Raw genomic sequence first — 24,202 nt, forward strand, 5'->3', positions numbered from 1 at the left:
TATTATTGTTGTTAAATATATATTTTTCATTCTTGTTGAATGAATATCCTCATCCTAAACTGAAGCTGGGTCAGTTTCTCTCTCTGTTTTCACTGGACAATCTATGACACAATCCTGAATAAAGTCCACATTTCAACTAATGCACTTTCTTTTAATACTTGTGTATTATTATATTCTAAAAGAAACTGCATTAGTGTATTACACACACACACACACACACACATTACTCAAGTACTAAAGTATTATACACAAGTACTAAAAGAAACTGCATTAATTGAAATGTGGAATTTATTCGGGATTGTGTCATAATTTGTCCAGTGAAAACAGAATATTCATTCAAAAAGAATAAAAAAAAATCAACGACATTCTGCCCCATATTCTGACACACACACACACACACACACACACACACACACACACACACACATATATCCCCCCAAAATAAGAACATAGCAAGTCTGTGCATGAAATAGTCATCTAATAGCATAGCTGCAAAATAAAAAAATAAAAAGAATCCACAAGTAATTGCAGTGTCAGCTGCGAAGGTGGAAGCAAATTTCTCGGCAGGCTGATTTTAATCCTGAAGGATTGGACGCCGGCTGCTGCCTGTCTCTCAATCAGCTCTCCAATAGAGAGAGCACGCAGTCACGTGACTGCTACGGCTTCCTCCATATGACATCACTGCCTTTGCAGCCATAGCCGGAAAGAAAGGATGGTGTCTGGAATTTGGGGGTTGAACTAAACGATGTTGCATTGCAGGTAAGAGGAGAACACCCTCCATTAACACCACTTACTGGGCTTTTGCCCTTCTGGCTTTGTTTTGAAATCAACCTCTGTCGAGCAGGTTTCCTGTTTTTGTAAATAAAAGCGTGGCACGGTCTGTGCTGGCAGGTGCAAAGGCTGTTTTGCTTGTTCCCCAGATCTTCCGGCTGGAGAGTTCAGGAGCTGTGTTGTCAGATGGGGCGTTTTTTAAGCTGAAGGAGGCAATCCGTTGTCAGTGTTTTAACATTATTTTTTGTTAAAAAATGAGCAAGGTACAATTTCATTAGGGGGGCGGGAGAGGAGCGATTGTATTACCAACGCAGCAGTGCAGCCTTTACAGCATATTGATGTCAGCATTTGCAATTTTCCCGTGTTTTTAAGGGAAGTGTTACTCATCAAATTTCTAGCGTAATTCATTCTGTTTGTGAATTCTAGTTATTTTTGTTTGTGGGGAATTAACACCCAGTATTAAGCCATGCACAGAAATGCTTTGGGAGTGGGTGGGTGGGTGTGCTTATCTGCTACAGCTAAATGACTTCCTTGTCACACTGGATAGGGAGATATAGAAATATAATTTATATTTTCTTTTCAATTCCTCTGTAGCTATGAGTACATTAATTGGCTTGCGTTTTCCGTTTATGTGAGAGTTATGTATTAGTAAGGTATTTGGGGATGTTTGGAAATGGATTAACTAGAGTGATGGCAGTTGTTGGACAGAGTCAAATATAAAGGAGCAGTATAAGAATGGAACACTGGAACAGTTTTCAGTTTCTGTCAGGACATGGTGAAATATGTCTCTGCCTGAACAAAAAAGGATGACTCATGGTTAAAATGCAAGCAGTTCTTTGCATGCTTTTTATCACTGAAGAGTTTCCATGCTAATTCTTCTCTTGGGAATTTAATATCCTCACATGTTGTACTGTGTCACTAACGAATACCCTAATTGCTGTCATTTGTTAATATTAATAATTATTATAAGTACTATTTTTGTCCTGATGTCCTGATACATATGATTATTAATAACCCACTAAATGCTATAAAAATTCCTTCTTAATGTCAGTATGTTTATCCAAACAAAGTCTGTGTCTATCGGTAATCCGTTCATATGTTGCAACTGTGGTTATGTTGTTGATCCATTGATTAAACAGAACCAAATCTTTATTCTTCCAGTTCATTAGTACCTGTCTCTTGGCCACAGTTAGGGTGCGTAGAATCCATTTTTGTTGTCCAGTAACCAAATTGCTGTCATCTGGACACTGAATGGCCTGGCAGAAAAGTGAGAACCCAGTGCTTGTTCCTTAACACTGAAACGGAGATCTTACACTGGCCTGGGCCTAGACAGCAGAAACAGATCCTTCTTATAACCAAATCCATTCCATATTCCTTCCAAATCCTCTGTTAAAAAGCATTGCCACTTGCGTAGTGTGTATACACAACAGGCCCTTCTGCTCTGTACCAGCCTACTCCTGGAATTATTTCAACCATATATTATTACCTAGCACCTTGCATTCCTTGATCACTGATGATGGGTTGTATATTTGGTCAGTTCACTGTGGAGAAGGAAGAAATTGAATTCTATTCTATCCTGCTTTGTTAGCCTTCGATTTTATCTTTGTACACTTCTTCGAAATTCAATAATGTTAAGAAGTGCAGAAGTGTTTTAAATAAATGCTTGTAAAGCACAACAGAAACAATGCTAATTTTCCTGCCAACATCTGAGGCAAGTTCAGTTGGAACATGAGAAAGGACATTCTCATGTTCGGTGGGGACATGAGAAAGGACATTCTCTCAGTGTTCTGAGAGAGGGCCATTTATCAGACCTCTGTTGGCAAGCAAATATATTTTCTTATTTATTTCTAAGATTGCTTTCCTGCCCTTCATCATAAGGTGTGAGAATAAGTGTGGGTTGCAACAATAAAACCACACAATTAAAAACAACAGGGGCAACTGTTTATGCAATTATTATTTTTCAAATCACGTAAAAGAGTTCCAAACAGAAGCAGTACAGAATAGCTAAAAGTAACAAACCAGATGATGTGCATCCCATAAAACTACCTCTTAACTGTCAAAGGCCAGGATAACCAGATGCATGTTCAGCATATGACAGAAGATGAATGATGGTGTTAGATGCACCTCTCTGGGGCTTGCGTTCCATAGGAGAAGCCCTCTCTCAGGGTGTCATTCCTTGCACTTATGAGGATGATAGAAGTATCAAGAAAGCCCCCTCTGCTATCATTAATATTAGAGCACATTCCATGTTTCTGCAAGCCTTCATTTTTTAGACATGCCTTTGGCCTCCTGAGGTGACCCTCACACACACTTTTTCTGTGCTTTTAGTGTTTTTGATTTTAACTTGTATTTATGGGTTGGGCTCCTCATGTGTAAAAGGTGTGGGGTCTGAACTAAAATGGGCTGGAGGGTTCTCAAATAGAGGGGTGTCCTCGGACAACCACATGAGCGCTCTAGGATGTGGCAATGGATCTGCTGCTCTGCTCCGCCATGACCCCACATAGGATTGTTCTGTAAAACATAACCAAGTCTGTGAAGAAAACAGTTCTCTATATATTTGTTAAGGTCTGGCTTCTTCAGAAGCGCTAGAAGAAAGGAGAAGTATGAGAAAGGGTAGAATACATGCCTTGCATGCAGAAGGCTTCGGTTCAATCCCCAGCATATGCATGTAGGGAAATTCTGGAGGCTACTGACAGTGTGTACAAAATGGAGATGGTCTGATATGAGGCAATTTCCTATCTTCCTGGAAAGCCATTTTTTTCCAACATAAGAAGAGGCCTGGCTAGATCAAACCAAAGACTTATCTAACCCTGTTCTGATAGGCTAACCAGATACCTGTGGGGACTCCACAAGCAGGTTCTCAGTGCAGCAGCAGATCTTCCCCACTGACTGGCATGCTCCCTTCAACTGTGGAGGTAGAACATAGATATCATGATTAGTAGCTATATCCTCCATGAGTTTATCTAATCGTCTTTTAAAACCATCCAAGCTAGAGGCCATCCCTATATTTTGTGGGAGAAAACTCCATGGTTTTAACTATGTGTTGTGCAAATAAATCCTGTTGGCAGGCCGGAGCCTTCTAACATTCACTGTCACCTTGGATGTCCCCAGGTTCTAGTATTATGAGAGACTGAAAAAAAGATATCCCTGTCCACTTTCTCTACAGCAGACATAGTTTTATCAACCTCTATTGTGTCCTCCTTCACTCTACTTTTTTCTAAACTAAAAAGCCTTGAAGGTTTTAACTTATCTTCAAAGTGGATTTGCTCTAGCTCTTTGATCACTTTGGTTGTTATTTTCTGAAACTTGCCCAGCTCTACAATATCCTTTTTGAAGTGAGGTGGCCACAACTGTCTGCTGTATTCCAAATGTAGTCTTACTGTCCATTTGTATAATATTGTTATGATACTGGTAGTTTTATTTTCATTCCGTTCAGTTTGCCTTTTTTCACAGCTGTCTTTTTTCACAACTGGGTAGACATCTTAGGGCTTAAAGATGTTCTAGAATGTATTATTTTTACCTTTGGATATTTCCTTCTGAATTACTGGATTTGCTGGATCTTGCTCCCCTTTTCCATCTGATCCAAAATGGCGCCCTTGGACAGCTAGTAGTAAAGAACAATTTCAAACTCATTCTAAGCCTGTTATACAACACAATTGGTTATCGGGCTAATGGAAATCTTTGGGTTTCCTGACCAGGGTGTGTGGAATGTGTCTGTAGCTGTAGTTTGAGAAAGTTGGGTGTGAGCATGGTGTTGAGTTCCTAGGCCGTCAATGTTGCAGGAAGCTTATAAGCTGATAGCTTTGAAACCTCACCAACTTTTCAGGTTGCTACTAGCTCAGCCAGACTGGATATGCAGGATTTCTTCGAAGCTCTAGCACAGCCTTTTGTAGAACTGGTGCCCTCCATATATTTTAGACCACAGCTCCCATCCCATCATCCCCAGCCTGCATAGCTATGGTGGCTGGGTCTTCTGTGAGGTATAGTTGAATGCATCTGCAGGGCACCAAATCCTAAAATACATTCATTCTTTCAGCCAAATTATTCTTAGTGGGTAAAGACTGATGAACAGGTTCTTTAGTTTTGAAAACAGTGGCAATAATAAGCTCAAATGAAGCGAAGTGTCCAGTCTAGCCACCCAGAAGGTGCTACTTAGCCTGGGGGTGTACTCAATTTCAGTGTCAACCAAACAACAACCAAACAATGAACTTAGAAATAGATTTTTAGATGTTGTAGAAACTTAATTGGGTTGCATGAGGGTATCAAGAGCCCACCAGCACCAACAGCAGTCCTTACAATCACTTTTTTTTTTTGTTTTTTTGTGTGCCACAGGAAACTGCAAGGCGAGAAACACAATTCCAGATCTCTCCTGAGCATGTGGAACTAGTTGCATAATTCTTTGGATCCTTCATTTTATGTTGGTTATGTCTGCTCAGTACCCACCTTTCATTAGGTCTGGACAAGAAACTGGGATCAGACCAACTGTGTGTCAGTGACTCACCTGGGATCATTGACTTGGCCATTGCCAAGAGTAACAAAGGAAATAGATTTTAAGTTATTTTTCTAGTATTGATCAATCCTATTCTTCAATTCTGTAATGTTCTCTGTTTGCCTGGGTTGGTGGGAATGACAAGGAGAGGTACCCAAGGAGTAAATTTCTGAACTTGTCCCTCTATTTTCCTTACAGGTACTAATATGGTTAATGCTGGAAACATGAATGGGTCTGGAAACTTGATGGATTTCTTGGATGAACCTTTCCCCGATGTTGGGACATATGAAGACTTTCATACCATTGATTGGTTGAGGGAGAAGTCACGTGACACAGACAGGCATAGAAAGGTAAGGGGGAAAATATTTCAAAAGCAGGGAGCATTTCTGATAGCTAAAGTGGTAGATCATTAACCCCTACACACCCAAATTGATAGGTCTGACCTTTTCATAAACCACTTTGAGATTTTATTACAATCGTGTACAAAATGTTATGAAATAAAGAAATCAAAATGACTGAAGTAATACTTTGAGAAAAGGTTGAAGGAACTTGCCATCAAAGACAAGGCATATTTCAAAATCCACTTCTGGAGGAATATGAATCTTTAGACTACTGCAGGGATAGTCAACATGGTGCTCTCTGAATGTTTCTGGTCTACAACTCTGATGATGGTGATAATTTCATTATTTATACCCCACTCATCATCCCTGAGTATTAGCCATGTTGGCTGGGACTGATGGAGTTTGGAGTCCAACAACATCTGGAAGCGCCATGTTGGCGATCCCTGTCTTTCTCAATGCTTAAATTATTCTTTCAAAATAATGTATACTGCATTATGTGGTTGTCTGTCAAGGGAAAGACCTAGAAGAAAATAAGCATCTTTTGCCTTACAGCAAGACAGACTATCAAATATCAGTGTCCAAATTACATCAAGGAATCCTAACTTGCTCATGCATTTATGTGAACCAAAACTCTGCTTTAACTGTATTCCATGCAAATCCTGTATACACATTTGCATTGTAAACAAATGCAAATATTATGCGATCAAAGCATACACATGTTGTTGTTTTTCTGTTGGGCTGCTTGGTTATATAGAACTGTACTATATAAAAATTGCATGTCTTTCAAGTAAACACTATTTTTTCCCTTCCAGATTACAAACAAAAGCAAGGAGTCAATATGGGAGTTCATCAAAAGTTTACTAGATGCCTGGTCGGGATGGGTTGTGATGCTTCTTATAGGACTGCTGGCAGGTATTTTCAAGAAAGTCTTATGCTATGTTGACCATTGTAGACATTCTCAGATTCCCTATGAGGGCATCTGCATAAATTGAGTTTATGCGTGCGATCCCTAACATTTCAGCATGCCGAAGGGAAGATGTAGCTATGCTTCATGCTTTGGGATATGTGTGTAAAATCCCATGCTGAACATTGACCTAGATTTTTTTTTTTTTATTAACCAGAAATAGGCACACTCTGTGAAAATATTCCTGTGAATGTAAATGCTTTAATAATATAAGTTGACACTAATATGCCCATTTCTTGGCCTTGACTAAATTTATGCTACAAAAATAGGCATTAATAAAAGAAAAGTTGTATCACTGGAAATGTGGAATCAAACTTGTAGCTCCCTGAATGGATTATATGCATCTTCTTTATCTATGCTTTTATTTTTCAAATGCCAATAATAATAATAATAATAATAATAATAATAATAATAATAATAATAATAATTAATAATTTATTATGTATACCCCGCCCATCTGGCTGGGTTTCCCCAGCCACTCTGGGCGGCTTCCAAAAGAGTATTAAAATACTATGATACATCAAACATTAAAAGCTTCCCTAAACAGGGCTGCCTTCAGATGTCTTCTAAAAGTCTGGTAGTTGTTGTTCTCTTTGACATCTGGTGGGAGGGCGTTCCACAGGGAGGGCGCCACTACCGAGAAGGCCCTCTGCCTGGTTCCCTGTAACTTGGCTTCTCGCAGTGAGGGAACCGCCAGAAGGCCCTCGGTGCTGGACCTCAGTGTCCGGGTAGAACGATGGAGGTGGAGACGCTCCTTCAGGTATACTGGACCGAGGCCGTTTAGGGCTTTAAAGGTCAGCACCAACACTTTGAATTGTGCTCGGAAACGTACTGGGAGCCAATGTAGGTCTTTCAAGACCGGTGTTATATGGTCTCGGCGGCCGTTCCCAGTCACCAGTCTGGCTGCTGCATTCTGGATTAGTTGTAGTTTCCGGGTCACCTTCAAAGGTAGCCCCACGTAGAGCGCATTGCAGTAGTCCAAGCGGGAGATAACCAGAGCATGCACCACTCTGGCGAGGCAGTCCGCAGGCAGATAGGGTCTCAGCCTACGTACCAGATGGAGCTGGTACACAGCTGCCCTGGACACGGATTTAACCTGTGCCTCCATGGACAGCTGTGAGTCCAAAATGACTCCCAGGCTGCGCATCTGGTCCTTCAGGGGCACGGTTACCCCATTCAGGACCAGGGAATCCCCCACACCTGCCCGCCTCCTGTCCCCCAGAAACAGTACTTCTGTCTTGTCAGGATTCAATCTCAATCCATTTGCCGCCATCCATCCTCCAACCGCCTCCAGACACTCACACAGGACTGTCACCGCCTTCACTGGTTCTGATTTGAAAGAAAGGTAGAGCTGGGTATCATCTGCATACTGATGAACACCCAGCCCAAACCCCCTGATGATCTCTCCCAGCGGCTGCATGTAGATGTTGAAAAGCATGGGGGAGAGGACAGAACCCTGAGGCACCCCACAAGTGAGAGCCCAGGGGTCTGAACACTCATCCCCCCACCACCACTTTCTGAACACGGCCCAGGAGGAAGGAGTGGAACCACTGTATGACAGTGCCCCCAGCTCCCAGCCCCTCAAGACGGTCCAGAAGGATGTTATGGTCGATGGTATCAAACGCCGCTGAGAGATCCAGCAGAACTAGGAAACAGCTCTCACCTTTGTCCCTAGCCCGCCGGAGATCATCAACCAGTGCGACCAAGGCAGTTTCCGTCCCGTGATGAGGCCTGAATCCCGATTGGAAGGGATCCAAATGGTCCGCTTCTTCCAATATTTAGATTTCTGTTCTAAATGTAGACCAAATAAGATTTTACAAACAGATTTTAACTATCACCGGGCTTAATTGCTGGGAACATTTTAGGTGAAGCCATAAATGGTTAGGAGGAATTAGAAGTATTATTATTATTTTTTTAAATCGCCTGAGCCAGGTGATTTTATAGCTGTTTTATTTTCAGGCATTTGCCAGTTTACTAGCAACTCTGTTACTAACTGGTGTTTTGGCTTGCTATCAATTAATAGGCCGTATATCTTCATAGTACTGTGATGACTGAAAAAATATAAAGAAAATAAAAAATTATTAAATCCCTGAATTAAAATAGTTTGCCCAGGAGGGGCTTTTGCATGTGAACAGAACTTTCACAAACTGAACCCAAGTGCTGGAGAACATATTTGGCAAATTCCTGCTTTGCAATTTTTGGATTGGTCTGTATAAAGCTATTGCAACACAGTCCCAGTACTGCATGATTCTTTAGCTACCACTGGATGTCGCTGTTGTGCTATGTAATTTGAAAAAGCTATCAGATCAGATGTGTGCCAAAAAAAAAAAAAGCGAAGAAAAAAAAAGCCATTGTACATTTTAGATGTATAGCGTAGGTAAATTATACCTTCTGGTCTTCACAATGTAAGTGACATCCATCCATCCATTTATTTATTTATTTATTTATTTATTTATTTATTTATTTATTTATTTATTTATTTATTTATTTATGTTTTCCTATTTTAAGAGAGAGTGAGTATTGAGATTAATAAGCACACAAGATGCTTGCTTGTTCATCTGGTGGCCTGATCCTGGCATGAGACCTGCACAGTAGCCCCACCACCAGTTTTGACCTCGGTTTCGACCCCATTGATTTTATTGGCACATGGAGCAGTCTAGACAAGAACATATTTACTTGCGCTGCAAATATACTCTTGTCTGGCCGAACGAGCTTGCTTGTGTGCGATTAGGGGAGCCTGTTGTTTAGAAATTCTCTGTGCCGAGCCAAGAAAAGCAGATGGCATTTAAAAGGAAACATTGCACAGTAAACTCTACAGGAAGGTAAAAGAGAACTTCCCTTTATCTTCTGTTTTCCCAGGTCTCTCTCAACCCCCTAATGTGCGTTTTAAGGACACGTGTTCTTGAAATGGCCCCGCAGGCCTGAGACAATTTTGTGGATAGGGAGTCATAAATTACATATTACATATACAGTCAGAGATTACATATACACGGGGTGGTGATTCAACATAGAGTTGACTGTGAATGCCACCTGTTTATGGATTGATTCATATTTATGGGTTTTCTGTGAGAACCACATTCATTTCTCTTACATTCAAATGTCTGGGTTTTTTCCTTAGACATACACTTCATGTATTAATGTCTGTCCCCCCCCTTGCCAGGCACATTAGCTGGAGTTATCGATTTGGCGGTGGACTGGATGACAGATCTGAAAGAAGGAGTCTGTTTATCCGCATTCTGGTACAGTCATGAGCAGTGTTGCTGGACATTTAACGAAACTTCTTTTGAGGACAGGGACAAATGTCCGCAGTGGCAAAAGTGGTCTGAACTTCTAGTTAACCAGTCCGAGGTATGTTTACACCTTTCAAATAATTTCCACTGTTCTTCCCTGCGCAGTTAATATTTTAGCAAGGAACTCTCATTAAAATTTGTTCTACTAAACTTGAAAGGAGCCCTGGAGAGATTATTGGTTTTCTCAAAGAAGGTGTGCTTTGTCATTGAAGTCTTATCTAATTAGGACCAAGGCAAGTTAGTTCAAAACAATATGGAGCCTGCAAATTACCTGAAATTCACAGGAGAGGGGGTGTGCCACTCTCTGCACCTGCTTCTATGACTTGAACGTGTGCAAAGTTTTGCTCATAAGTACAGCAGCTGAGACGATGCCATCTTTCATCTGCAACCAACATAATAATCATATTCCACATAGATTAAAGTTGTAATTCAACTAATTTAATTACCTAATACAGGACACCAGCACTATAGCCATGGCATGATGCTGGTTCTCATGAGAATGGAGTTACAGGGTGCTTAAGAGCATTATTGGAATCACTCTCCTCGTTCACTTATGTACACGTCTAATGCTTGGAGGAACCACAGGAACATAGAAAGCTGCCTTTGTCCATTAGTCCATTTAGCTTAGCATGTCCTGTGCTGACCAAAAGAGACTTTCTGGGGATTTGAATGGCAGGCTTTCCCAGCCTACCTGAAAGCACCAGGGATTGACCTTGGAACCCTTTGCATGAAGAGCATGTGGTCTCCACCCCTGAAATATGGCTGCCTCCCTTTCTAATTGCTATTGTACAAACTTTATATCCTCCTGTCACTTTTATGAAACGTTTGCACTAAGAATGGAAAATTATTAGCTTTATGTAGGCAATCCTTAAAGGGCAGTGTCTCGGATGTAATATTTTCAGACTCTTCCTTATCTGCGCCTGATGAATTTTGCTTGTCATAGGTAATGGAATTTGACAGATTGAAGACATGGATATAGATGGATATTTTTGCAACACCATTTTACCCTGAGGTTTCGTGCCTTTTCGTGGCTTCAGAGCTGTTTGTCACACTGCAGTTATGAATTCTGACACCTGTCAGAATTGTCTTAATTAGTGTGTGTGTGTGTGTGTGTGAGAGAGAGAGAGAGAGAGAGAGAGGGAACGAACCTCTGTAGCAGATGCCTGGTGTATAAAAATATTGAAGCAAATCAAACAGCCACTGTATCCTGTGTTCCTTCTGTTTTTCCTTCTGCATAACGGTACTCGCTAAGCCCACATGGATGTAGCCAAGGGTGGGCAGGGGATCAGCTGCCCCCCCCCATCAAGTAAAACAATAGAAATACTTAAGTAACCAACCAATCAGGTCAGTTCTGCCCCCTAACAAAAACCCTGTCTACGCCCATGTAAGCCCACAAAATACTAAGGCAGGGAAGGGAAACATGTGACTCCAAAAGTTGTCAGACTCTCCTATCAGTCCAAGTCTGAACTCTCAGTGGTCATACTAGGAGCTGCAGACCAGAAACACAGGTTCCCCACTCTTGCTTGCAACATTGGTCCAGTGCAGCCTACTGCTTTGACAGTCCAAGACCAATTTTGTGCCAGTTTCCATATCAAAACTGTCCTTGGGAGATGAATGGGTGCCAGAAGCTATGCCACCTGTAAATCAGCTGCCCCATTACTATTATGTCACAGATTTGTCCTGTAGTTACTAAATATGAGAGTCGGTATAATATTGGGCTCAGCCATTGGGCAACTAAACCGGCTGTGTTAGGACAACAGTAAACAGTGGTTTGTGTACCCCCTCTCCCTTGCCTGGACTGGCTGTGAGAAGATTGTAAACTTTTGCTTTTGTTCTTTACTAACTGAAATTGAGTGCTTTTTTTTCAAAATTGTGAGTGGTCTTTGCTTGTTTCAGTAAACCACAGGCTAACCAAAACTTAGGGTATGGACACCAAAATTCAGTTAATTAAAAATGGAAGTGGAAGCTTGAGGTGTTCTCGCTGCCATACCAGAGAAGGGGGTTGGGAATACACAGCCCTAAAGCTAATGCATGGTGTTAACCCTAAAGCATGATTTTCTTTCTGGCCAAGTCAAGCCATTGCCTCTCAACTTAACACCTTGCGGGGTTGAGGCCAAAATTCTGCTGTAAGCTCCTTGGAGGAAGGACGAACCTAATAACACCCATGGTTTGATTTTGACTGATGAAAGGAAATGAAAGTACCTTAGGGGCATTCAAATACCTATGGGAAAAGCTGAGTCTCAAAGCATGGTTGGAAACATAGGTCTTTTATCTCCGTGGGACTTAGGCTGAAGACATATGTAACATTTTGAGCATGAGAGATCTGGGTACACACAGTCTCCATGCCACAAACATTCATTTCCAGAGCAGAGAATGCATATTCTCAAACCAGTTCCACCAGATTTAGGTTTGTCAAAAACAGGCAGCCTTCCTAGCCTTTCTCTAAAATATATCTTTTCAGTTTTTATATCTGTGATTTAAGGGGTGGGAGTGGTAGAAACCAAGCCCAGCAACAGTTTAGCTACATCGAGAGGACAAAGAGGTTCTCTTCCAAGTATTTTGAGAACCAAATTTTCAAGAGCAGCCTCTCTTAACTCCAAGGCTATTCACACTGGTATGGACCGTGATTTGCAAACAAAGCCCATCCTGTAAAGGAATAATGATTATTGCCATAGCTGGCTCTTGTTTAAAGCTCTATGGGAAGACGTTCATGGGGAAATTTAAACAAATGCTCTTCAGCTGTGGCAATAAGGATTACTCACGGCTTCAGTAAGTGTCAAAACAGAGATGCCATTAATATTTTCTTTAGCTGGGGATAAGCAAATCCAGCTGTCAAAATTGGTGAGAAGAGCCACCCAATTAATAATTGTTCTGTGCAAATAGGTAAGACAAAGGGACTAGTGGGAGGTGTGGGCGGACCCATGCCTGCTGAGTGGTAATCCCTTTTTAGTTTTTGCAACAGTAAAGCATTTTGAGTCATCCTATGGTGAAATGCCATTCTTATTCATGTACAAGGAGCTTCACATTGATTCCATGTGATTTAACAAGGGGTTAAGGACCCAGCTATTAGATGAGCTGTTATCTGAATCCTCCCTTATCCGGTGTACGGACCACAGGAAACTGCCATATCCTGAGCTGGGAACATTCATAGAATAGCATTACAGAATTGCAATTCAGGAATATGCAGCTGTCCAATATGGGGATCAAACCTGCAACCTTGGCATTATCACCACCATTCTCTAACCAGTTGAGCTATCCAGTTGGTTGGTCCATTTTGCTAAGTAATGTCTACACTGAATGGCAGCCGGTGTCTAGGATTTCAGGTCAGAGTCTTTCCCAGTATGTATGGGCAGTGACTGAACCAGAGAGCTTCTGCCCTCAAGGCAAATGCTCTCCCACTAAACTGTGGCTCTTAGCACAACCTTCGCTTCTTGCCAGTAAGGGTGACTTCAGGGGTATCCAATCTGGGGTTGATGGGAGTTGTAGTCCAGCAGTATTCATACTGAGAGTTACTTACATCTACTTACTTTCCCCTATGCATTATCTTAAAAAACAAAAAACACTATTGACTCTGTGGGGAGGGAATGGGTGACAATTCAAGTTTCCCTCCTGACTGCCTGTATCTGTGTTCATTTGGCCTGCATAACCCTTGCTTTTTAGGGATTATGGGGCAGACCCTTTTCTACATGTGTTGAGCAATTTTTCTTTTGGGCAGTTAATGAATATTTTCCAAATGTCGTGCCAGCTCCCACAGTGGTTTAGCATCTGTTTAAATATGGTTTGCAGTATAGTTGTGGCGGCCATGAATTGCACTGTATTTATAAAGAGTTTAGTGTTTCCTACCCCCAGCTGCATTTTCTGTATGAATTGCTTTACTGTGGGTGCCGCACAGATAATATGTGGCCCAGTTATGCGACAACTTAACCCCGATGTAGGTCTCCCTGAGTTCTGCAGTGCTGGCTTCTGCTTAAGTGTGTGCAGAACTGCAGTCAAGAAGCAGATATTTGTACTGTTGGAGAAACACTGGGCGTCTCCAGCCTGTCGCTATGTGGTTGGAGGGATACAAATGCAACTGCAAATTGAGGTGTCACTCGAACACAGAAAATGCTTAGAAAAAAACAGACTTTTTGCAGCTAGGAAAGTGATGGGAAATTGCACTGAAAAGTGTGGGGTGCATGAATTATCAATAGGGAGATGTATAAACACCCCACAAGCAAATCGGAATGAATGCTCATTGTCATACAACCACCCCATAAATCAGAAGGAATGCTTAGTACAGACTGCCTAAGCTATGTGCAAGCAAATTGGGATGGTGGCTGAATAAACGGGTTATTTGGAGGAACTCAATGACTATGTAATAATGGCCGCTGAGTGCTTTCCCAGCAGGTGATGGTTGTGGCCCCTCGCTCTCAGCCACCATCCACACTAGCCTGGGCACGCACATTTGCTTGCCCCTCAAAGAGAATTCCCCTCAACCGGTGGGATCTTGGGGCTGGTTTTCCCACCCAAAAGGGTTTTTCAAATGAGCCAATTTGTGCCCCCCCCGGAGGGCAGAACCTTGCTTTCTGGCCAGCCATTGGCTGCTGCCTTTGGAGGAGATCGGTGACAATGTAATAAATACAGTAAGCCCTCAACTTATGTGTATTTAACTTGCACACATTCAGTTTTATGTGCTTGGCAGATAGATAGATAGATAGATAGATAGAAAGGAGGCGTGCATTCTTTGGCAATCCCACCTGCCATTGCACCTAGTGTGTTTTGACTATATGTGATTTTGGCTTCAGGCGTGATCCCCAGAATGTAACCTTGCATAAGTGGTGGGCTTTCTTTGCTGCAATAGCCCTGTCATTAAATTCAGGGAAGAAACCTAGCCCCAAAGCGTCTCTTGTTTATATAGCAACTAGCAGAAACATAGTACTTGTTGGATTGGTTTAACAGTTGTTTGTTCTTGGTTTGCTTCTCTCCCTCTTTCCTCCCTCTAGGGTGCAAGCGCTTACATTCTAAATTATTTTCTTTACATTTTGTGGGCTCTGTTGTTTGCTTTCCTGGCTGTCTCCCTTGTCCGGGTTTTTGCTCCCTACGCCTGCGGCTCTGGAATTCCAGAGGTAAGATTTTTTTGCTTTCATTCTGGATTGACAGGCATTTCAAAACGGGGGGTGGGAGTAATTTCCTAATTTCCAATGCTTGAGGGTGGTTTAGAGTGAAGGTTTGAAAAAGACGTGGGGGAATCTGCTAAAGGAGATGGAATCGGGAGTGAAAATGAAGAAGCCTTTTGGCGTTAAAGTAGCATCTGATTTGTATTTTTAGAGACTTAGCTTTCACAAGTCTTAAAAACAACAACACCTCTTCAAAATTTGCATCGGCTTCACAAAATCTAAAGCTGCCAACCACTTTTGTTCTTCCTGCCTTCCAGATAAAGACCATCTTGAGTGGTTTCATTATAAGGGGCTACCTGGGCAAATGGACCCTCTTAATCAAAACAGTAACCTTGGTCCTGGTGGTGTCTTCCGGACTCAGCCTTGGCAAAGAAGGGCCGCTGGTGCACGTGGCTTGTTGCTGTGGCAACTTTTTCAGCAGCCTCTTCTCCAAGTACAGCAAGAACGAGGGAAAGAGACGAGAGGTAACGTCGGGCTTTGCAATTTCCTCGCCTCACCTCGTAAACTTATGTGTATTTTCCACAGACTCTTTAACTTGCGTGTGTGTCATTATTTCCGTGCTTAGGTGCTTTCAGCTGCCGCTGCTGCCGGTGTCTCTGTTGCCTTTGGAGCACCAATCGGTGGTGTCCTTTTTAGCCTAGAAGAGGTAAGAAGCAACTTGGGCTATGCAGAAACCCACAGGTTTCCTGAAGATTCTGGGCAGGCCACACTCAGGCCACATCCGTACCAGACCAAAGAAACCTGGGAACTGTGGCTTGTTAAGGGTGCAGTGAGTTGTAAGGAGGACCTTATTCCTTGCACAGAGCTACAATTCTCATAATTTGCTAGGAAAGGGGATTGGTTGGTTGTTAAAGTGCTCAAGGAATTAATAGCTCTGTGAGGGGACTAGCGGTCTGCTAAAAAACTCTCAGAAACTTGTGAGTAGTGACCCTCCCAGTTCCCTATTTAGCAGATGGGTAGGTGCTGTGGTCTAAACCACAGAGCCTAGGGCTTGCCGATCAGAAGGTCAGCGGTTCGAATCCCCGCGATGGGGTGAGCTCCTGTTGCTCAGTCCTGCTCCTGCCAACCTAGCAGTTCAAAAACACATCAAAGTGCAAGTAGATAAATAGGTACCGCTTCGGTGGGAAGGTAAACGGTGTTTCCGTGCGCTGCTCTGGTTCGCCAGAAGCGGCTTAGTCATGCTGGCCACATGACCCAGAAGCCATACGCCGGCTCCCTCGGCCAGTAAAGTGAAATGAGTGCCACAACCCCAGAGTTGGTCACGACTGGACCCTAACGGTCAGGGGTCCCTTTACCTAGGCTGCCACTGCTACTCTGGTGCAGCTGCCACTGCTGGCTCCCTTTCCTTTCCCCAGCACCATCCCAAAGTCTGGGAAAGAGCTGATTCCACTCTGCAATGTATTTGCATAAATATACATGGATATCGCAAAATTAATACAGCACAGTTTTTCTGTTGTCCTCTCCCAGAGTCTGGGTGGGGGTGGGTGGGATCTTTTTAAAGATTTGTGTGACACAGACAGTGCACCCTTTCCCTCACAAATCTCAGGGGAATACAGTTGTCCCTTGGAAGTCAAACAGTTTAGTTCCCAAACGTTTTGGCTCCCGAACATTGCAAACCCAGAAGCGACTGTTCCGGTTTGCAAACTATTTTTGGAAGCTGAGCGTCTGATGGGGCTTCCACGGCTTCCAATTGGCTGCAGGAGCTTTCTGCAGCCAATCAGAAGCTGTGTTTTGGTTTTGAAAGTTGAACGGACTTCCGGAATGGATTCCGTTCGACTTCCAAGGTACGACTGTACCTTTGAAAGCAATGGATATGGGCATGTTTTAAAATGCACTGTGTAATTTAATGCTAAATTCCAATGGGAAACACTCTGGTTGTTATTGATTGATTCTATTTTCTCTCAGGTGAGTTATTATTTTCCGCTGAAGACTCTCTGGAGATCCTTTTTTGCTGCCCTTGTTGCCGCTTTTACCCTGAGATCCATCAATCCATTCGGAAACAGCCGCCTGGTTCTGTTTTATGTGGAGTATCACACGCCTTGGTACATGGCTGAACTTTTCCCCTTCATTCTGCTGGGAGTTTTTGGTGGTTTGTGGGGGACGCTTTTCATCCGATGCAACATCGCCTGGTGCAGGAGACGCAAAACCACCAAGCTTGGAAAGTACCCGGTCTTAGAGGTCATCGTGGTGACGGCCATCACTGCCATCATTGCTTTCCCCAATCCGTATACTCGCAGGAGCACCAGCGAGCTCATCTCAGAACTGTTCAATGACTGCGGCGCTCTGGAGTCCTCGCAGCTCTGCGACTACATAAACGACCCCAATATGACGAGGCCTGTGGATGATATTCCTGACAGACCGGCTGGGGTTGGAGTGTACATGGCTATGTGGCAACTCGCCCTGGCTCTGGTTTTTAAAATCATCATCACAATATTTACCTTTGGTATGAAGGTAAGTTGCAGTGTCTGTGGCAATTTTGTGGCAATCTGGTCTCCAATTTTTATTTTTATTTTTTAAAGTGGTTTAGATGTACAGTGGTACCTCTAGATATGAACGGGATCCGTTCCGGAGCCTCGTTCTCATTTAGAGGTAAACGTAACTAGTGATGGCGCGTCTGCGCATGCGCGCGACGTCATTTTTAGCGTCTGCTACTTCCGGGTTGCTGAGGAGCGCATCTCGAACGCGCTCAACTCAAAGCATATTTAACCCGAGGTATGACTGTAATGCTAAGACAGCAGTGCAGGAGCGAAGCCTCCACTGTTTTGGCAGTGTGCACTAAGATGCTGCATGTTCACTTTGAAACCATTGTTTTCTTTTGCACAGTTCATTCTAGTTCAGAGAATAGAGTTTAGAAACCATTGCATTCTGGGTAGTCAAATCAATTGGATGTCAAGTGTGAGACGTTCTTCCCTCTGGAGGCACATGGAGACATACATCGCCCCCCCCCCCATCTCTTTTGTGTATCCCTTAACTGATGCAAGGGGATAAACTGTATAAACCCAATTCACAAATAGTGTAACATGAGCAACTTGGCACCTCCCCATTTCTTGTGTCGAAGGAATTTTTGACATGGCAGCATTCTGGCAAGGCTCAGCTTCCCCCTTCTCTAGACTCCTTAAGCTTTTCTGAAATCCCTGGATTGAAATAAGAACTTATGGGCTGCTGACAGGAAGTAAAGTTGTTGCATTAGCTGACCAATGTTAAATGGCAGCCTAATCAACTTGTCATGCCATTGGCAAAAACTACACTGGAAGTATTTTAATTTTGTTTTGGACGGTGTCCAAAGGCTGGGGAGAATGTGCAATTGGACAGAGTTGTTCCGAATGCCTAAACTGCTGACAGCACATGAGGTCCCTTTATGATCTGATTGTGGCAACTTTTTGATTTGACCGATTGTGGATCCTTGTGCCAAGACCTTCCAATTTGTGTGTGTGTGTTGTTAAGAGTTCGTTTTGTGTGCATCCCACGAGCTTCCTTTCAAACAAAACTCACATATTAGCTTGGATAGGTTTGCAGGGCAAGTATTAGACATAACTTGAAGAACACACAAAAACCAGTTGCGTAGTATGGTTGTTTGGCTCAGCATAGTTGCCTCTCTCTGTTTTTGTTCTGGCCCACCAGACCTAGACCCAAAGTAAGAATGTCAGAGCCCCAGATCCAGTCTTCACCCTCAAAAACACTACATGGGGGAGAATCTTTTCTGAAGTAATTTTTCCATTCTATACTTTTCTGGTATAATTTCAAAAAATTCATTCCACGGCCGTGAACTCGAAATGGACCTTATTAAACTAAAACATGCTATATGTTCTCCTCTGCTTGTCTTTTTTTGTTTTCTTTATTTGTAAAAATCACCTTTATTTTAATACTGAATTAAGACCTGTTTTTCTGGCTAGGTGTGGTGAGGAATTTTTACAGATGAAAACTTCCACGCACAAAAGATTGGGAATTCAATATGAGCTTAACTGTTGGAAAAGATATGCATGTCGTGTAGCATGAAAAAGTTAAATTAGCTTTGGGAACATAACTTAGAGTGAGCTAGCTATTTCTATGTCAGCAATAGCTTGCATGCCGTATACTTGTATGCTGAACTTAACATTCAGCATCAAGAGACACACAATGGCTTCTCAGTTTAGATATTTTATGGTTTTATATTGCTATGTGGTATCTTAATGTAATGTTGTATACCAGCCTCAGAACCTATGTGTTAAAGGGTGGGTTATAAAATAATAATAATAATAATAATAATAATAATAATAATAATAATAATAATATATAAATAATAAATGCTCTGTTTGTTAGTCACGTTTATTAATAATGGTAAGGTTGTTATTGTATATGAGTGGGCGCTGCAACAAAATGTTGCAGTATATCGTCCCATCTAGGAAAGAGGTCCAGCTGCTTGGCCCTTGTCAGTTACTAAGGTGCCTCATAACTTAGTCCTTTACTGCTGCTAATTAAAATGGTTTCACATATTCAAGGAAGCAGAGGGAAGCGAAGTAGAATTAAAATAATTTCCCCTAATTTTGTAATTCTGGCATGGAGAATAAGCTCGCATGAAATCTGAGTTCATGATCTGTGCTTGCTCCAAACACAGTGGAACCTCATGTTATGTACTGTCCTCCTTACGAATGCTTCAGGTTAAGAGCTCCACTAACCCGGATGTAGATGCTCCTGGTTGCAAACTTTGCCCCAGGATGCCAGCGGAAGTCGCGCGCCGGCGCGGCATTAGCGAAAGCGTGCCTCATATTAAGAACGGTTTCAGGTTACAAATGGACCTCCGTAACTAATTAAGTTCGTAACTGAGGTACCACTGTACAGGGACATCTTATTTCATGGGAAGTGTGCTAGTTCCCACTTTGTACATTGCATTTCACAGGAAATGTGAAAGGAGAAATCCGATTCGGATTTTGTTTTTTCTCCCACCGTGTCCTCAGGAAGACTAACATTGTCAGCCTACGCACTGAAGACATCTAAGGCTGCAAATCCTACCCTGCTTACAGGGCAGCAAACCTTGTTGAATTCAACAGCTTCTCTCACTTCATCTCTGTAGTACTAACTGGACTTTAATAAGATGGTACTGGGATTCAGACTTTGATGCTAAACAATTTCATTACACACGCACAAACACTTGCCTTGGCTTGAGAAATAGCTTTATTATGAAATATGCAATGTATATCTTGCCAGGATGGAGCGAGCAAGTGGACTGACTGATGTTTTCATTTCACCTTCTGCCTGCTATTCTGACTGGTGACTTGATTGCACGCCAGGCAAGGAAAGGCGTAATTCACAAAGCTCTTGACAAGCAGGGATGCAGGAATGAACCGCCTGATTTCACCTGTGAAAAGCCAGGCTCCTTGTTAAACATTTTTATGCTGCGTTTGACATGTAATTCAAATCCAATCTAAATTATACAGAAAAGGGCGGTAATAAAGTTGTAAAGTATGCCAAAATGACAGGGGCTCATTTTCAGAAGTTTTAAACAGACATAATTCTTTTCTTGCTCACTATGCCTGAATCGTTATCAGATTCTGACGAGGAGGAGGAAGGGGGAAAGGCATGCATGTTTTGAGCTGTATGACAAAAAGAAAAGAAAATGTAAAATAGCTAAACTTGGAATAAATTCGTAAATGAAATTAGGCAAAGCTGAAATGCTTTTACGGCAATCTTAGGCACTACTCTCGAAGTTGGATACATCCAGTCATATATGGGTATCATAAAAGACTAAGAAAGAAAAAGCTTAAAACCCAAGGGCTGTGATAATAATAATTTTTATTATTTAAACCCTGCCCAACTGGCTGGGTTTCCTCAGCCACTCTGGGCGGATTACAGCATATCTAAAAACATAATAAAAACACCAAGCATTAAAAACCTCACGATACAGGGCTGCCTTCAGATGACTTCTAAAAGTTAATAATAATAAAATTTTTTATTTATATCCTGCCCTCCCCAGCCAAAGCTGGGCTCAGGGCGGCTAACAACAATCAAATACATTATAGTTGTATAATTCTTTATCTCCTTGACATCTGAAGGGAGGGCGTTCCACAAGGAAGGCGCCCCTACCTGTGGCCCTCTCAGTGCTGTTGAGCTCTGACAAAATTAAGATTTGTATGTATCATTTATGTCAGAGGGAGCTGGTAAAGTATGGCTGGTTTCCCTTGTCATTCTGGTAACATTGCCTTGTCGATGTCACCCTACCTTGTGGCTGGATTTATATTTTGCCGCATGTGAAGAAGTAGACTCTCATTTTGAAAGCTTACATTGCTACCCATCTGCTTAGGTATCCTTTTTAAGTGTGAATTGAATTGAATTGAATTGAATTGAATTGAATTGAATTCTTTTTCAGTGTGGTATATAACAAACTTATCCACAGACAGATTGTGGATTAAAATTTGGCATGAGATGCTTTCGCAAGTTATTTATTGTACTTTAAAATCGTCTTCATGGTATGCAGTCAAGTTGACCTTTTGAGAATCGGACTTTTCACTTCTGCTTATGTTATTTGAGATCCCTTCAGGACTCTTCATACCTAGTATGGCTGTGGGAGCTATTGCTGGAAGAATAGTTGGGATCGGAGTGGAGCAGTTGGCCTACCATCACCATGACTGGATCATCTTCCGGAACTGGTGCAGGCCAGGAGCTGACTGTGTGACCCCAGGACTTTACGCCATGGTGGGAGCTGCAGCTTGTTTAGGTACAATATGTGACTTTTCTCTTGGTTGTATTTAATGTGGTATTTAAATAGGGACATGGATGGCACTGGGATCTAAACCACCGAGCTTCTTGGGCTTGCCAATCAGAAAGTTGGTGGTTCGAATGCCCACAACAGGGATTAATTGCTGGGATCTTTTTTTAAGTTTTAAGAAATACATTCATGGATGTATTTACTGATGCAATGCTACTTTATGGAAAATAGTTTTAACTATCATGTCTGGGTTGTTTTTTTTTTAAATAAACTTTATATTAAAAAAATCAACAGTGCTTCTGATTTAGAATTCGTAGATTAACCTGGTATACTGCTAATGATACCCATGTATGTTGCAAATAATTTCCTTTACCAAAGGTCCTCTCACTCTTTCGACAGGCGGAGTCACCAGAATGACAGTCTCTCTTGTCGTGATCATGTTTGAGTTAACAGGAGGATTGGAGTACATAGTACCCTTGATGGCTGCAGCTGTCACTAGCAAATGGGTAGCTGATGCCTTTGGCAAAGAAGGGATCTACGAGGCACACATACATTTGAACGGCTATCCGTTTCTGGATGTGAAGGATGAGTTCACCCACAGAACACTGGCCACTGATGTCATGAGGCCTAGGCGTGGAGAGCCGCCTCTCTCCGTCCTGACCCAAGACAGCATGACGGTGGAAGATGTGGAGACGTTAATCAAGGAGACGGACTACAACGGCTTTCCAGTGGTGGTTTCTAAAGACTCTGAACGCCTTATAGGCTTTGCACAGAGGCGGGAGTTGATTCTTGCCATAAGTAAGTAACGAGTCTGTATTGTCTAGAGATATGCTTACTGTTATAGATGGCATAGAAGAAGAACAGAGGAGAGGAGTAAGAGGGCTGTGTAGGGATGAGGGATCAGGTCTCAAAAGACCTGAGCTTGGCATGTCATCTCAGCGATTCACTAGGGTAGGGAGAGCGTGGAGGCCGCTGTTGCCTGGCCCTGCTGCCTTCACTCCTTGCAGAGCAGGCTCCTTACCAACGTGTGGAAAGTGACGGAGGCGACAGAGCCACTGAGTTCATTCCTTCTCCACCGTCATGCCGTTGGAATCATGTACACGTTGAATGCCTGAGTAGGACTTATGCCTCCTTTTAAAGCTCTGCTTTAAAGAGTATAGTTGGGGTTGTATCCAATGCAGCGGCAAATGTGTTTTGCAGGAGAATGCATAATCAAGTTGCTTTTAATGCCATTGCGCAGTAAATTGCGCAATCTCTTTCACTATGAGTTTCTGCTAGGACAACTGTTGCGTTGGATTTCTCATTCCGCAACTCATCCATCGGCTAGCACAAGAGTCATTGTGCTAGTGGATAGAGGATGTTGGGTACAACCTATCGATTCCTTCAGGATTAGCATCATAGCATAGTTTTCCCTCTTTTATTACTTCTGTACTTTGCCAGTCTGGTGTCCTTCCAATGTTTTGAACTGCAACTCCCATCAGAAAAGATTAGCAAAAGTTGCATTACAGGGATATACTGTTTGAAGAAAGTTTATATATGCTTCATTTCTCTCTACCTCTCTTTCCCTCTTCAGGCCCATACCTTATCCAAGTTTTAAGTCTGATAAACTGGTTTTGACAAGATTATATTTGAGCTTTGGGAAATGTATGTGCAAGGGGGGGTGGAATTGGTGTAGGTGACAGGAAGCACATTGCAATTTCAATAAAGGGTATCATAAAAAGACAGTACAAAAGTTAATGTTTATGTGAACTGCAATAAATTGGAAGATGACAAAGCTTTAGATTTGGCAGTTTTAAGCCCATTGATGCTACAGGAGGCAAACGGCGTTTCTGTGCACCAGAAATGGTTTAGTCCTGCTGCCACTTGACCTGGAAAGCTGTCTGTGAACAAACGCCGGCTCACTTGGCCTGAAAGTGATGAGCGCTGTACCCCATAGTTGCCTTGGACTGTACTTAACTGTCCAGGGGTTCTTTAACAGAATGCAACTGAATTGCAATGGAAAACCTGCGCTTCTGGAGTTTAAAAGTTAGAGTCACATTTGTGCTCCATGATTGATGGAAAGGAAGTGTGTATAGATACAAACACATACTTGTAATAAAGGCCCCTTCTTAAGATCAGCCGCAACTCAAATCAATCAAGAGGAAAAATTGTTGGCTCTAGTTAGGATTTGTGTTTGAACACAGGATATTTTTAGATGGCTTTCCGTGTCCTTGAGCTTTCAGCATGCACACAGGAAATAGAAGGGAAAGGAGAGAGAGAGGGTAAAGGGCATTAGCCTCTCAGTGCATCCTTCCGCAATAATTGTTCAGAGGATTTCTATGCAAACATTAGAGTGGGAAGGATATAGTAGTAGCCATTATTAGAATATATAGTATATAATATATACTGCAATATAGGTACTTACGGATGCCATTTGTTTAAGACTGTGGTGTCCAAACTTTTTTCAAAGAGGGCTTCATTTGATGGAAGTTATTGACCTTTTTTTAGGATTGAAGTTTTGAAGTTGTTG

At 42.3% G+C, this 24,202-nt stretch overlaps 1 protein-coding gene and 1 long non-coding RNA gene across 4 annotated transcripts in view; one reads left to right on the top strand and one right to left on the bottom strand.

Moving 5' to 3' along the window:
* Positions 1-635: 635 nt before the first annotated feature.
* The window catches only part of CLCN4 (chloride voltage-gated channel 4), a 32,662-nt gene continuing 9,095 nt past the window's right edge, over positions 636-24,202 (top strand). Inside the window, exons 1-10 of the mRNA XM_083501881.1 lie at positions 636-759; positions 5,459-5,610; positions 6,414-6,513; positions 9,726-9,913; positions 14,838-14,960; positions 15,269-15,475; positions 15,577-15,657; positions 16,917-17,462; positions 21,516-21,702; positions 22,093-22,491. Of these exons, the coding sequence (XP_083358007.1) occupies positions 5,467-5,610; positions 6,414-6,513; positions 9,726-9,913; positions 14,838-14,960; positions 15,269-15,475; positions 15,577-15,657; positions 16,917-17,462; positions 21,516-21,702; positions 22,093-22,491 (1,975 nt within the window). The 5' untranslated portion in view covers positions 636-759; positions 5,459-5,466. The remainder of the gene's footprint in view (positions 760-5,458; positions 5,611-6,413; positions 6,514-9,725; positions 9,914-14,837; positions 14,961-15,268; positions 15,476-15,576; positions 15,658-16,916; positions 17,463-21,515; positions 21,703-22,092; positions 22,492-24,202) is intronic.
* Positions 1,943-5,045, bottom strand: LOC310706412. 3 transcript variants are annotated; one of them, XR_014525851.1, is made up of 3 exons: positions 3,398-4,279; positions 2,818-3,282; positions 1,943-2,096 (listed from the first exon to the last, which is right to left on the bottom strand). It is a non-coding gene; the product is annotated as an uncharacterized lncRNA (long non-coding RNA). The 3 variants fall into 3 exon arrangements; XR_014525852.1 differs by lacking the exon at positions 1,943-2,096 and adding an exon at positions 4,292-5,045 and having other exon boundaries at positions 2,708-3,282; positions 3,398-3,678; XR_014525853.1 differs by lacking the exon at positions 1,943-2,096 and having other exon boundaries at positions 2,708-3,282.

The sequence above is a fragment of the Podarcis liolepis genome (genome assembly GCF_965112155.1).
Source record: "Podarcis liolepis genome assembly, chromosome: 4".
Lineage (NCBI taxonomy): Eukaryota > Metazoa > Chordata > Lepidosauria > Squamata > Lacertidae > Podarcis > Podarcis liolepis.